The following is a 14,650-nucleotide window of genomic DNA, read 5'->3' on the forward strand; positions in this document are numbered from 1 at the left end:
GCTGAGTACTATGCTTCATTTGAATTTGATATGTTTTAATTAGTTATGTAATCTTATGTTCTTTTTGGATATTTTGATCACTTGCTAGTTGTGTTCTGTATGGCACTTGTTTTTGGTTTGAAAAGAGACTTAATGGTTCTTTTAATTGAATGTATGGCCTGGTTCTTTTACTTTTGTAGTGGACTGGGCGAGCCCCTAGAGGGGCAACGCCTAACATGTAGCCCGCCCCGGGGCAGGGCCCTAACCTTAAGATGGGCCTTGGCTTCGGAGGCCCAATTGGCCCAAGAGATAGTGCCCAAACTCTATAAATAGGGGGAGCTACCAATTGTGGAGGACTTCGGCTCATTTGATGAAATCATACATGAAATTCAGCATTCTCTCTCTCATTCTCATTCTCTCTCTAGCACAATTCTCCACTCTCTAGGTACTATACCTTTCTTCAATGTTCGTTGCTAGAACATTTGGCGCCGTCTGTGGGGACTGTAAACTTTCTACTCCCATTCACGTGGATTGATTGTGCAGGAAGTTATCTCTGTTGGTGATTAGGCAATTCTCTGGTCTTTTGATTTTGATTATGTAACCGGTGTTCGTTTTCCGATCGAGTTTGCATCGTTCTTGGTTTGGATGGAGACTCGACGCAGGAGGCAGCATCATTCACCAGTGCGACAGCGAATTTCGCCGCCTCGGCGGCCTCATCGTGTGATCCTGGATTCTCCGGTACGAACGACGGGAGTACAGCCGCCTTCTCCTCCTCCGTCACCACCACCTCCTCCATCGCCTTCACAGGTTGGATCTCTGGAGCGCTCACCAGAGAATTCACCTGCTCCGGAGCAACAACCGGCGGTGACACAGGAGCAATGGAGCCATCTGATGCGCAGCATTGGCAACATCCAACAGAGGAATGAGCATCTACAAGCTCAGTTGGATTTCTACCGTCGCGAGCAGCGGGACGATGGAAGCAGAGAAGCAGATTCCGTGGCTGAGTTCCGTCCGTTCTCGGAGGATGTTGAGAGTGTGGCGATTCCGGATAATATGAAAACGTTAGTTCTGGATTCTTACAGCGGAGATTCCGATCCGAAGGATCATCTTCTGTATTTCAATACGAAGATGGTGATAATTGCGGCGTCAGATGCGGTGAAGTGCAGGATGTTTCCATCGACGTTCAAATCGACGGCGATGGCGTGGTTCACAACTTTGCCGCGCGGATTGATTTCAAATTTAAGAGACTTATCATCCAAGTTTCTAGTGCAATTCTCGGCGAATAAGAATCAGCCGGTGACGATCAATGACCTATATAATATTCGCCAGCAAGAAGGAGAGTCACTGAAAGAGTACATGGCAAGGTACAGCGCAGCGTCGGTCAAGGTTGAGGACGAGGAGCCTCGAGCTTGTGCTCTAGCATTTAAAAACGGTTTGCTACCGGGAGGGTTGAACAGCAAATTGACACGTAAGCCGGCGCGTTCGATGGAGGAGATGCGTGCTCGCGCCAGCACTTATATTCTTGATGAGGAGGACGACGCTTTCAAAAGAAAGCGCGGGAAGTTGGAAAAGGGCGACACGTCGCCCAAGCGCGCGAAAAAAGATAAGAATGGCGAAGATAAGGGGGATAGCAAGCAGCAAAGGCAAGATAAAGGGAAGGCGGCATTGAGGCCGACCAAGGAGCAGTTGTATCCACGACGTGATGATTATGAACAACGCCGGCCATGGCAATCAAAGTCCCATCTCCAGCGGGAGGAAGCTGACATGGTAATGAATACTGAGTTAACGGATATACTCCGCGGGGCGAGGGGCGCAAATCTAGTGGATGAGCCAGAGGCCCCTAAGTATCAATCACGGGACGCCAATCCCAAGAAGTGGTGTGAATTCCATCGGTCCGCCGGGCACGGCACAGACGAATGCTGGACTTTGCAGCGGGAAATTGATAAGTTGATTCGGGCGGGATATCAAGGAAATCGCCAAGGCCAGTGGCGCAACAACGGCGATCACAACAAAACGCATAAGCGAGAAGAGGAGCGAGTGGACACTAAGGGCAAGAAAAAGCAAGAATCAGCGGCTATCGCCACAAGAGGAGCTGATGACACGTTTGCTCAACACTCAGGACCGCCCGTCGGGACCATAAACACCATCGCTGGGGGATTTGGCGGCGGTGGCGACACCCATGCGGCGCGGAAACGCCATGTTCGTGCGGTTAATTCTGTTCATGAGGTCACTTTTGGATTCGTACACCCTGACATAACAATCTCGATGGCAGACTTTGAGGGGATAAAGCCTCATAAGGATGACCCGATCGTAGTGCAGTTAAGGATGAACAGTTTCAACGTTAGAAGGGTACTCCTGGATCAGGGTAGTTCGGCTGATATTATCTATGGTGATGCATTCGACAAGTTGGGACTAACTGACAATGATCTGACTCCATATGCGGGAACCTTGGTAGGTTTCGCGGGGGAGCAAGTAATGGTGCGAGGATACATTGATCTAGACACAATATTCGGGGAAGATGAGTGTGCCAGGGTTTTGAAGGTAAGGTATCTGGTTCTCCAGGTGGTGGCATCTTACAATGTCATTATTGGGCGGAATACGTTGAATCGCCTTTGTGCAGTAATTTCAACAGCCCATTTGGCGGTCAAGTATCCGCTAAGCAGTGGAAAGGTTGGAAAGCTGAAGGTGGACCAGAAGATGGCGAGGGAGTGTTACAATAATTGCCTTAACTTGTACGGCAAGAAGAGTGCGTTGGTCGGTCATAGATGTTACGAAATTGAAGCTTCGGATGAAAATCTTGACCCACGTGGCGAGGGGCGGGTAAACAGGCCCACGCCAATTGAGGACACGAAGGCGCTGAAGTTTGGCGATCGCACTTTGAAGATTGGGACCAGACTGACGGAAGAGCAGGAGACGCGCCTGACAAAGCTGCTTGGGGAGAACTTAGATTTGTTTGCTTGGAGCTGCAAAGACATGCCTGGAATTGATCCAAACTTTATCTGCCATCGATTAGCATTGAATCCAAGTGTCAAGCCAGTTTCACAACTCAGGCGGGGCTTGGGAGGAGACAAGGGAAAGGCGGTTCAACAGGAGGTTGACAAGTTGCTGGCGGCAGAGTTCATCAGGGAAGTGAAGTATCCGATGTGGTTGGCGAACGTCGTAATGGTGAAGAAGGCGAACGGGAAGTGGCGAATGTGTGTAGATTACACCGATTTAAACAAAGTATGTCCAAAAGATTCGTATCCCCTTCCCAGCATTGATAGCCTCGTTGATGGTGCCTCAGGCAATGAACTGCTTAGCTTGATGGATGCTTATTCTGGCTATCATCAAATCCGCATGCACCCGGCAGACGAGGACAAAACGGCTTTCATGACCGCCAGAGTCAATTATTGCTATCGCACCATGCCGTTTGGACTAAAGAACGCTGGGGCGACCTACCAAAGATTGATGGATAGGGTTTTTGCTGGGCAGGTGGGGAAAAACATGGAAGTTTACGTCGATGATATGATCGTTAAGTCAGTACGTGGTTTGGATCATCATCAAGATCTGGAAGAAGCATTCGGCGAGATCAAGAAGCACAATATGCGCCTTAACCCGAAGAAGTGCTCTTTTGGTGTTCAGGGTGGCAAGTTTCTGGGATTCATGATCACATCCAGGGGAATAGAGATAAACCCGGACAAATGCAAGGCGATTCAGCAGATGAAAAGTCCCTCTAATGTGAAAGAAGTCCAACGTTTAACCGGGCGAATAGCAGCTCTATCTCGTTTTCTCCCTAAGTCTGGTGATAGATCTTTCCCATTTTTCAAGTGTCTTCGAAAAAATGCTGCATTCGAGTGGACAGCGGAGTGTGAGGAAGCTTTTGTTCGCCTCAAAGAACTCCTGTCATCACCGCCGATTTTGTCAAAACCAATGCAGGGGCACCCGCTGCACTTGTATTTTGCTGTGAGTGATAGTGCTCTGAGTTCTGTGATATTGCAGGAGGTGGATGGCGAACATCGAGTCATTTATTTCGTTAGCCACACACTCCAGGGCGCAGAGGTCAGATACCAGAAAATCGAGAAGGCAGCATTGGCGGTCCTCGTCACCGCCCGGCGGCTACGACCTTACTTTCAGAGTTTTCCAGTAAGGGTGCGAACGGATTTACCCCTGAGACAAGTGTTGCAAAAACCGGATTTGTCAGGCAGATTGGTCGCCTGGTCGGTTGAATTGTCCGAATATGGTTTGGAATACGATAAACGAGGCAAGGTTGGCGCACAGTCGCTGGCTGATTTTGTGGTGGAATTGACCCCAGATCGGTTTGAAAGAGTAGACACTCAGTGGACTCTCTTTGTAGATGGATCCTCCAATAGCAGTGGCAGTGGCGCGAGAGTAACGTTGGAAGGACCAGGAGATCTAGTACTGGAACAATCGCTGAAATTCGAGTTCAAGGGCACAAACAACCAGGCAGAGTATGAGGCTCTCATCGCCGGGTTGAAGTTGGCGCGTGAAGTAAAGATTGGAAGCTTGTTGATAAGAACGGACTCGCAGTTGGTGGGGAACCAAGTGAAGGGCACTTTCCAGGTCAAAGATCCTAATCTGATCAAGTACCTAGAGCGAGTGCGATATTTGATGACACTTTTTCAAGAGGTTGTGGTGGAATATGTTCCTCGGACTGAAAACCAGCGGGCGGACGCGTTGGCCAAATTGGCGAGCACGCGGAAGCCCGGCAACAATAGAAGTGTGATTCAGGAAACGCTGGCGTTCCCCAGCATTGAAGGCGAGCTCATGGCATGCGTGAACAGGGGAGTGACGTGGATGGGACCTATATTGTCCATCTTGGCGGGGGACCCAGCGGAAGTGGAGCAATGCACGAAGGAACAACGGCGGGAGGCGAGCCACTATACTCTCATCGACGGACATTTGTATCGCCGTGGTTTTTCGGCGCCATTGTTAAAATGCGTACCGCCGGAAAAATACGAGGCGATAATGTCTGAGGTGCACGAGGGAGTGTGCGCAAGCCACATTGGGGGGAGATCTTTGGCTTGCAAGGTGTTGAGGGCGGGATTCTACTGGCCCACCCTCAGGAAAGACTGCATGGACTTTGTGAAAAAATGCAAAAAATGTCAAGTGTTTGCTGATTTATCTAAGGCACCGCCAAAGGAGCTGGTAACGATGAGCGCCCCATGGCCCTTCGCCATGTGGGGGGTGGATCTAGTAGGGCCTTTTCCGATCGCCAGGTCGCAAATGAAGTTTATATTGGTAGCGGTGGATTATTTCACTAAATGGATTGAGGCCGAGCCCCTGGCCAAAATAACCTCTGCGAAGATAGTCAACTTCTACTGGAAGCGAATTGTTTGCAGGTTCGGGATCCCAAGGGCGATCGTATCCGACAACGGGACCCAGTTTTCAAGCAACCAAACTAGAGAATTTTGCAGGGAAATGGGCATACAGATGAGGTTTGCCTCTGTGGAGCATCCGCAAGCAAACGGGCAAGTGGAATCTGCGAACAGGGTAATCCTGCGTGGATTAAGGCGACGGCTCAAGGAGGCTAAGGGAGCCTGGCTGGAGGAACTTCCGGTGGTGCTATGGTCATACAACACCACTGTGCAATCCACTACAAGGGAAACCCCCTTTAGAATGACCTATGGGGTTGATGCTATGTTGCCAGTGGAGATTGACAACTTCACATGGCGAACCCAGCCAGATTTTGAAGGGGATAATCAAGCCAATATGGCGGCGGAGTTGGACCTTTTGTCGGAAACGCGTGATGAGGCGCACATTCGGGAAACAGCGATGAAGCAGCGCGTGGCGGCAAAGTTCAACAGCAGGGTTCGCGTCCGAGATATGCAGGTCGGCGACCTGGTCCTCAAGTGGCGATCGGGAGCCCCGGGAAACAAGCTCACGCATAACTGGGAAGGGCCCTACCGCATTATTAAAGTTCTTGGTAATGGGGCCTATCACTTAGAAGAGCTTTATGGAAGGCGGCTACCTCGGTCGTTCAATGGTTTGAGCTTGCGTTACTATTATAGTTGATCGCAGGCGAGAAAGCGAACAAGGCGAAGTCGCCGGAGCCAGATATCTTTGAAATTTTCTGAAAAGTGTTTTCAAATTCTCCAATGTATTGCAATAACAAAGCGTGCTCTTTTTCTCCGAAAGGAGTTTTTTAATGAGGCGCTCCATCAATAAAATAAAACGAAAATTCACGAAATTCGTGTCCAAAAATTCCAGGGATTCCCTGACGATCGGAATTGCCGATCGACATAAAGAATTTCGGCGATCACTAAGTGGGACAGGCTTGATCCCCAAAGGGGCCTGCTGGAACCCTGAAGGTGGCGGCGATTCCACAAATGACCTTTGACGCCTGGGAATCACCCCCCGGAAAGTCTGACGTGATCGCCGGTCCCGTAAACGATGTGCTGGATAAGTCTCGCCAGAATACGACGAGCACCGTTAACTAGGCAAAAGTCTTGGGACTCCCAAATGGCCATTGGGATCCAAGCATTGTAAGCCCCGAGCGGGCAAAGCCCCGGGCGAAGCCCTCGAGAATGGAGGCCGTTTCTTCCTTTGGGGGAAACGTCTAAAGTCTTGGTGGTGGAATACCAAGCAACAAGTCCTAGTTAAATTTAATGCACAAAGTCGTTAGGCGTAATTCAATCATATGACGCGTGAAAAAATAGCGCAAGATATAAGGTCGGCGAATGAATAAGGTGGAAGGCGAGTGCTTGGACATTCAGGATGTTGAGTATTTTATTACTCCGGCGTGGTGGGAAGTTAAGCTATGAAATTCATTCATGGAATTCATTCTTAAATTTTTTAAGCAATAAGAAGGCGGCGACCAAAAAATGTACGGCGAAAGTATTCCAACATGATTTACAAAATATCCAACGGCGATATGAAGAGCTATGGCGAAGGGTTGCTTAAACATAGATGAATGGCGGAAAAGTATACTACAAAGGGACGGTAAAAGCTAAATGACTTAAAAATTACATTATTCATTGTTTTCTTCTTCTTCCTCTTCCTCTTCTTCTTCAGTCGCTGTCCAGAGGTGTTGGTCAATCAGGGGAGGATCGTCAGGACCAACCAGTCCTTCAGCGGTTATCTCTTTCATTACTCCCATGGCGCTAAAGTCAAAGTTCGGGTACAAATGTTGGGCCTGATCTTTGGCGAGGTAGAAACCGCGCTCGCGGTTGTCAAGGGCAATGTCAGCAGCTTGTTCCCTCGCCTCAGTGGCTTTGGCTTTCTCCGTCGCCAGCTCGTCCTCGAGCACTTTGATTTTTGCCAGTTGGGAAGCAATCTCGGCATCTTTCGTAGCGAGGGCCTCGGCGTGAGCGCCGGTCGTTTTCTTGATTTCCTCAGATGTGGCCTGCATCACCGCCTCCATGTCAGACCTCGCCAGGGCCAAGGACTCGGCAGACTTTTTCTCTTGCTCCGCCAGCGCCTTCTTCACTAACTCCAGCTCAGCGCGCAATGTTGCGAGCTCCGACTCCTTGGCAACCAGCGCTTCGCCGCTGGCGATCAGGTCCTTCTCAGTTTGCTCTTTTTCCTTTTTGCAAGCTTGAAGACTTGCATCAAGGTCATCCGCTTCATCCTTCATCAACGCCAGCTGATCCTCCAGTTCGCCGATTTTAATTCCCGCCGAGCCGATCAACTTGTCGGTTAGAACTTTGTCTTTTCCTGCCTGCGTCGCCAGTTTGTCGAAGCGTTTTTCCCAAGCAGCGACGGCTTCTTGATGTTGAGCGCTCTCGGCCTTCAACCGCTCGGCTTCGGCGGTGGCGGCGTTGAACTTCTCAAACGCATGGGCAAAGATGCACCCAGCGCGCAGGAGACAAGCAAGAGTTTCCTCCTTGGTTTCATTAATGCCCCGACTCAAGACTTCTTTCTCTATGACTTCGCGGTTGAGGCCGGTAAGCAAGAATTCGGAAGGTTCAATGGCGTTGGGAAGCATGTGGAAGTAGTTGGAGGAACCGCTCTCTTTACCAGGAGCTCGCTCGATCTGGGTAGCGGCGACATCAGAAGATCCCTCTTCGCGGCGAGGTGGAGAAGACGCGGGGCACCCATCATCTGTTGGGGGTGGGCTAGGAGGTGCGTCCAGGCGAGGGGGGGACTGGGGGGTTTTATTTTCTTTCATGTTCTCCCCGGCAGGAGCATCAGACGACGCCGCGGCTGTTGTGGCATTAGCGGTGGCAGATTTCTCAACGGCTGAGGGTTGGAAGATGTTGGCGGTTGTGTCAGCAGTTGGCGACTGATCAGCAGGGGTAGTTGTAGCACCGGCAGAGGTAGTTGTAGCGCCGGTGGAAGCAGCTGTAGCGCCAATAGTAGTGGACTTGGCGGCGGCTGCGGAGGCCACGTCCGCGGTAGTGGATTTGGGGGCCGGGACAGTGATTGTCTCGGTAGCTGTGGCGGCGGAGGCTTTAGCAACACTTTTGCCTTTAGACGCAGCGACAGTGGTGGGCTGAGCGCCAGGGTTGGAAGGGCCGGCGACGGAGGAGGCTTTGACCAATTTTCTCCTCTTAGGGGCTTTGGCACCCTCACCTTGGTTCTCGGCGCCGCCCCGCTTTTTCACGTCGCCCTCAGCGTTGAACTTTGGGGAAAAGCGAGCCATTCTCCTCTCGCGGGCTTTCAGGAGTTCGGCGTTTGTGAAGTTCATATCTTCTGCAACAATGAAAAAACATCAGTAACAACATAAGAGGCGAGAAAGAAAATGTCGATAATAAAAGTAAGCCATGGACGACCTAAGTATTTGGGAGTCCTTGAGGAGCCAGCGCCCACAAGGACTGTTGAGCAGTCAAGGATGGGGAGTGGGGCAAGGAGATTCAGAAAAGCTTTGTCGTTGGCGGACAAGGATTCCTCGGAAGGATCAGTAATCCCATTGGGCTTTTCCGTCCAGTAAAGAGGGAAAAGGGCGGTCCCGTCCCTAAGGGTGAAGGCCTCCGGATAGGCGGGGTGAACCGCCACGCGAAAGTACTTCCGTGCGAAGGAGGTTTTCGCGTTACTTTTGTGGGGATTCAGGCACTTCCGGCCGGCCCGGGCCTTTAAGGAAATCCATCCTTTGTTTTTGATGGATTTGGGGTCAACATCGTAGAGGTAGAAGAAACTGGTGGGGGATGGGGCGATGCCAACCGCGGCGCATAAGATTTCAAAGCATCGAATGAAGGCCCAAGCGTTGGGGTGAAGTTGGCAGGGCGCCGCATTGATGTCGCGGAGGACGGTTTGGACAAAAGGCGAAAAAGGGAGCCTGATTCCAAGCTCGCTAAACATGTACTCGTACGCAAAGAAAAAGTGAGATCTCTTTACGTCGCCGTCTAGCTTGTGAGCCCAGGGGCGGTCCTCAGGAAGGCAAATCCAGATCCTGAGTTTGGCGTTAAACTCGTCATCATTAGACAAGCCACCTAAGGAACCCACGAATTCCACAATGAGGTTGCTATCTTGGAAGACGGAAGGTTGGTCTATGGCCTCATGTTTGGGGGCTACTTGGACTGGAAGGGGCAGAGTGGCGAAGGTTTTTAGCCGGTAAGCAGGGATCTCCGGGACCTCTAAACGGAGGCCGCCGGCTGCGGTGGAATCAGGGTCGCTTTCGGAGGAGGAAGTGGAGTGATTAGGGGAGGTAGGGTTTGAAGCCATTTTAGAAACCAGCGAAGTGAAAGACAGGAGAAGATGAGTATGTATATGATGCAAAGATAAGTGCAGTAAGACTCACCAGAGTAAGATGTGAAGAGTGGGTAGCGGAAGGGGTGATAAGCGATGGCTCCGGAACGGAAGTTGGCAGAAGGAGTCTGGTAAGCGATTAGGGAGGTAAAGAGGGGTTTCGGAAAGGGATGATTGTAGGGAAGAAGGGTTTTTATAGGGAAAGGGGGGAGTCTGGAGGGGTGACGCGTGTTGGACGCGTGTGGAAGGTTGGAAGTCATGATGGTTTTTGGGGAAGTGGGTTGCGTGTAATGGGGAGTTATTGCGCACGATGGGACGGTTATGAAAAGTGAAATGACGTTTCCGGAGAAAGAGGGAAATTGATGTAATTGACGCATCACGTGGGGCAGTTGAGGATTCGAAGGGTTTTGGAAATAGGGGAAAGCGCGAAAGGCCTCGCCACTATAATAGCCAAACATCATCGCCCGATAGGTGATACCAGCAACAAAGTTTAGTCGCTCGCCGGGAATACTGCCAATCAATGTTTGGGTGATCGGCACGTGACCAATGCCTGCCACTTTTCCCGCCGGTAGACGATCATGCACCTGTTCCAGCTGACCGCCAGTACGGAGCGATTGCTCTCGCCGCTTGTGAACTTGTGGACTTGTCGGCTCAGGTCGCTCGCCGCTTGTGGACTTATGGACTTGTCAGCTCAGGTTGCTCGCCAAGCTAGTGGACTGGATGACTAAAGATGCTAGTTTCCTTTTGCTCACGCCATGTTGGCGACGTAGTTTGCTTTTCTTTTCTTAAGCCATGTTGGCAGCTCAAATCCCAGTGTATTATATGACATATGTAAAGGCATTTAAAAGACACACTTAGCTCTCATACTTCGAGCTCGGTGTCTTGTGGACTAGTGGACTGGGCGAGCCCCTAGAGGGGCAACGCCTAGCATGTAGCCCGCCCCGGGGCAGGGCCCTAACCTTAAGATGGGCCTTGGCTTCGGAGGCCCAATTGGCCCAAGAGATAGTGCCCAAACTCTATAAATAGGGGGGAGCTACCAATTGTGGAGGACTTCGGCTCATTTGATGAAATCATACATGAAATTCAGCATTCTCTCTCTCATTCTCATTCTCTCTCTAGCACAATTCTCCACTCTCTAGGTACTATACCTTTCTTCAATGTTCGTTGCTAGAACATGTAGTGTCCAAGTATTCAGACTAGTACTTCAATTCATATACTTTTGAGTGGTTCACATACTTTATCAATGATGGATGTTGCTGTTGCTGTTGCTGCTGCTGCTTACTCCCTCCGTTTTTTCTTTTAATTTTTCATCTACTTCAACCTTCTTCCTTCATCTCTCTGGAGTAAACAGAAACACCACCGCCTCATCTCCCAGACTCTAAAGTATCCATTATTCAATAATTTAGTTAAGAAAACTATAAGCTTTCAATATTTCAATTTTTAATAGAAAAATATATAAATTATAAAATATATAGAATCATTTAACTAATTAAGTATAAATATTCAAAATGATTAACCAATAGTGTGACTGTTATAACTTATCTATAATTTTAGACTTTTTTGATATAGTTCTAAAATTGAAATAAAGAATTTGAAAAGGGAAAAATATATATTAAATAATATACTATATTAATATTGTATGTTTGGGTCCCGTAAGATAGCTCAAGTGGTAGGAGTTGAGGGACATATGAGTTGGATAGGAGGAGGTTCAGGGATCGATTCCTGACGGGTGCAATTTATCTTTTGATGTACCAAAAATATATTGTATGTTTGGATTTCGGGTTGAATTGGGTGAATTGTTCTTAAATCTGATATTCGATTCGAAGTTGATTGGATTAGAATACAATCTTTCCGATTGATCTATTTGCCCAATCCAACCCGCAGTATTTTCATTTGATTAGATTGGATCGAGCGTCTTCATTTGATTTACCCGGCCATATGGACCCCTAATAAGAAGGCATAATAAGAAAATGAAAAAATAATGTGCGGTGTTAAGGATACCTAAAAAAGATACCTAAGAATGAAGCCTGATTAGTGTGTATTTAAATTTTTTAATTAACCACCCACCATGATTTACGACAAAGAACATCTTTTATTGTTGAAAATACAATTCTTACAATTCGTAGAGACAGTGCTCGTACTATAGCAGTCCTCGTTGTGTATTATGATACTCAAATTCACTACTTTTAATTAGGCATGACAACATAACCCGAGCCCGTGGGGTCTGCCTGAGTCCGATCCAATTTTACGGATAAAATCTAATATGATTGAGTTTGCGTTTGGTATTGGTGAAACCCGAACCCGAACAATATATATAAAATTACAAAATTATTTATATATACTATGTTAGCAACTTGATTTGTTAACAATTTTATTATATTTGAACAACAAGATAATATATTTGTTTGCGAAGAAGATATAAAAGTTTTTTTCATAATAAAATCATATAAGTTGCGTTTTGTTTTGCAAAAACCTCTATGCATCAAGTTTGGTTAGAACGTAAGTTTGAGGCTATAGCGGGTTTGGGTAAACCCGAAACCCGACGAGTTTGAGTTTGGTATGAGAGTTCGGATTTGAATTTGAAAAAGGCAAAAGTCGAGCCCAACCCAACCCATTGCCATTCCTACTTTTAATGAGTATTTACCGGTGCACAACTCATAACCATCTTGAACTGTTTTTTTTAGCCTACTCATGATTGAATTTTTTTGCTGAGTACCTTTGGACTCATGACCATCCCTACACAAATTTATTCTAAAACAAACAAACCATTTAATTGCATTTAATTTGTAAATAATATCCAATAAATAAGGTTATACGTTATTTTATTTATTGAAATCAATTCAATTAAGATCACATCACCGAAAAAGATATATACTCTGTGACTCATTATCAAAAAATTTATATATCAAATTAAATCTATCCTATTAAAGTAAAATAGGGCCCCTTTCAAAATAAAATTAATAATATTCATATATCAAATCAAATCTTAGGAGTATTATGTACCAAAAATCTTAGGATCGAGTATGTTTTTTCTAGCCTTTTATATATATAACTCAAAACTCTAATCTCATTAAAATTTATCAATCCAAAATGACTATAGCTAGGAATTAGCGCATTCATTACTGCTAGTATTTTCTGATAGGTTGCGGTTCCTTTGGACTAATAGTGTTACAGGCATTTTTCCAAAGCATAAAAAAAAGTGTTACAGCCACAGGCAATACCTATCAGAAAACGTGTGATGGAAGTTTTAGCCTCACCGTGACTTTTCATTTCAATGTCAAAGCGCAGTTACAATTCCTCTTGTTTATTATAAAAACCTATCTATCGTTGTACAAAATTGTACAAATCAACTTCATCTGCACGATGGCATGTTCTGAAGAAAGGCCTGCAAAGGAAGCCAAAGGTGAGAGCACAGAGGGGCCAAATTGGCTTGAACTTCCTAGAGAAGTCACTACCAATATTCTGCACAAGCTTGGTCCCTTTGAAATTTTGGACAGTGCAAGCCTTGTGTGTCCTCTATGGTGGAAAATCTGCATGGACCCTCTCATGTGGCGCACCATTGACATGACCAACCCCCCTCTCTATCCACATGACAAATTGGTTCGGTTTTGTCGTCGTCCCATTAAACGAAGTTGCGGTCATTTAGAAGACATTAGTATTGATGATTTTTGCACCAATAAAATCCTCAAAGACATTGCTAATTGGTAATCTCATTATTTTTCTCTTTATTGGCTTAATTCCATGTTTTATAATACTAATTTTCCATGCTTTTCTCTTAATTTTGGCTCAATTACATTTTTTTTATAAATAGTATGTAAAATTTGAGTGAGCACTTAACATTTGTGACATATGTTTAGTGAATGTTTCATATTAATTTTGTTTTAGCATATGATTCTTTGTACTATCTGTTTGTTTTTTTTTTTCATGGTATTATAGCGGAAGTCACGTACGTCGGATGCGGCTTTTGAAATGCGAGGAAATGTCTGATAAAGGATTGATTGCGGTTGTGAAGAAGCTTCCAATATTGGAGGAGTTTGAAATTTCATTTGGTGACGTATCTAAGTATACTTTGGAACTTACGGGCAAATGTTGCTCACATTTGAAAGTGCTGAAATTTAACAAGAAGGAAGATAAAGAATACAAGTGTGACGATGAGGCATTTGCTATTGCGAAGACCATGCCTGGGCTACGCCATCTCCAGCTTTTGGGAAATAGGCTCACTGATAAAGGCCTGCTTGCCATTCTTGACGGATGCCCTCGTCTTGAATCTCTTGATCTGCGTGTTTGTTCCAATGTTGATTTAAGCGGAAGTTTGAGGGAAAGGTGTTGTAAGCAGATTAGATATTTACGTTTCCCGGAAGACTTGAGTGATGAAGTTGGCATCTATGTTGAAGATGAAGATGAATATTGTGAGCTTTGTGGATATGACTGTGGATGTGGTGAAGGTGGTGGTTATGTGAACTGTGGCCGGCACAATGATGAACTAATAGATACTCTTATCACTCTGAAGGACAGTAACGATCCTGATGACAAGGCATATGAAAAAACTCTTCTGGCTCAGTACTATGATTCATTTGAAATGGTTTAGTTAAGTAATCTTATGTTCTTTTTGGATATGTTGATCACTTGCTGGTAGTGTTCTATATGGAATTTTGTTTTTGGTTTTAAAAGAGACTTAATTGTGCTTTTAAATGACATGGTTCTTTTACTTTTTTAATGTCCAAGTATTCAGACTAGTTCTTAATATATTTTTGAGTGGTTCACATCCTTTATCAATGATGGATGTTGGATGTTGCTGCTTACTAGTTTATGTCTATATATGCACATATAGCTTATTAACTTATTTAACTTTGAGCTTACTAGTGATCAGTGTCATGTTTAATTCTAAAGGTCACTAGGGGGATCAAAATCCTACTTCTCGTTTGGTGTCCCCTTCCATGTTCCACTAATAGAATTGTGTTATGTCATTTAAAAAATGGACATAGATACTACAATAATAACCTTACATTGGTGTTTTGAGATAACATTACAGTTATATTTTTGAGTC

General features: G+C 46.2%; 1 protein-coding gene across 1 annotated transcript; it reads left to right on the plus strand.

Moving 5' to 3' along the window:
• Positions 1-12,966: 12,966 nt before the first annotated feature.
• On the plus strand, positions 12,967-14,325 carry LOC130724870 (F-box protein SKIP19-like). Its single transcript, XM_057576140.1, has 2 exons — positions 12,967-13,307; positions 13,540-14,325. Exons 1-2 carry the CDS (start codon positions 12,967-12,969, stop codon positions 14,189-14,191), a joined length of 993 nt encoding a protein of 330 aa, XP_057432123.1. The 3' UTR covers positions 14,192-14,325.
• The last annotated feature ends 325 nt before the right edge of the window (positions 14,326-14,650 follow it).

This window comes from Lotus japonicus, chromosome 6 (genome assembly GCF_012489685.1).
Source record: "Lotus japonicus ecotype B-129 chromosome 6, LjGifu_v1.2".
NCBI lineage: Eukaryota > Viridiplantae > Streptophyta > Magnoliopsida > Fabales > Fabaceae > Lotus > Lotus japonicus.

What these genes read in the sequence shown, in the direction of transcription:
- LOC130724870 (XM_057576140.1), top strand. Translation starts at nt 12,967, where the DNA reads ATGGCATGTTCTGAAGAAAGGCCTGCAAAGGAAGCCAAAGGTGAGAGC. An exon ending in CTCAAAGACATTGCTAATTG is followed by an intron (nt 13,308 to 13,539) that starts GTAATCTCATTA and finishes ATGGTATTATAG; the next exon opens with CGGAAGTCACGTACGTCGGA.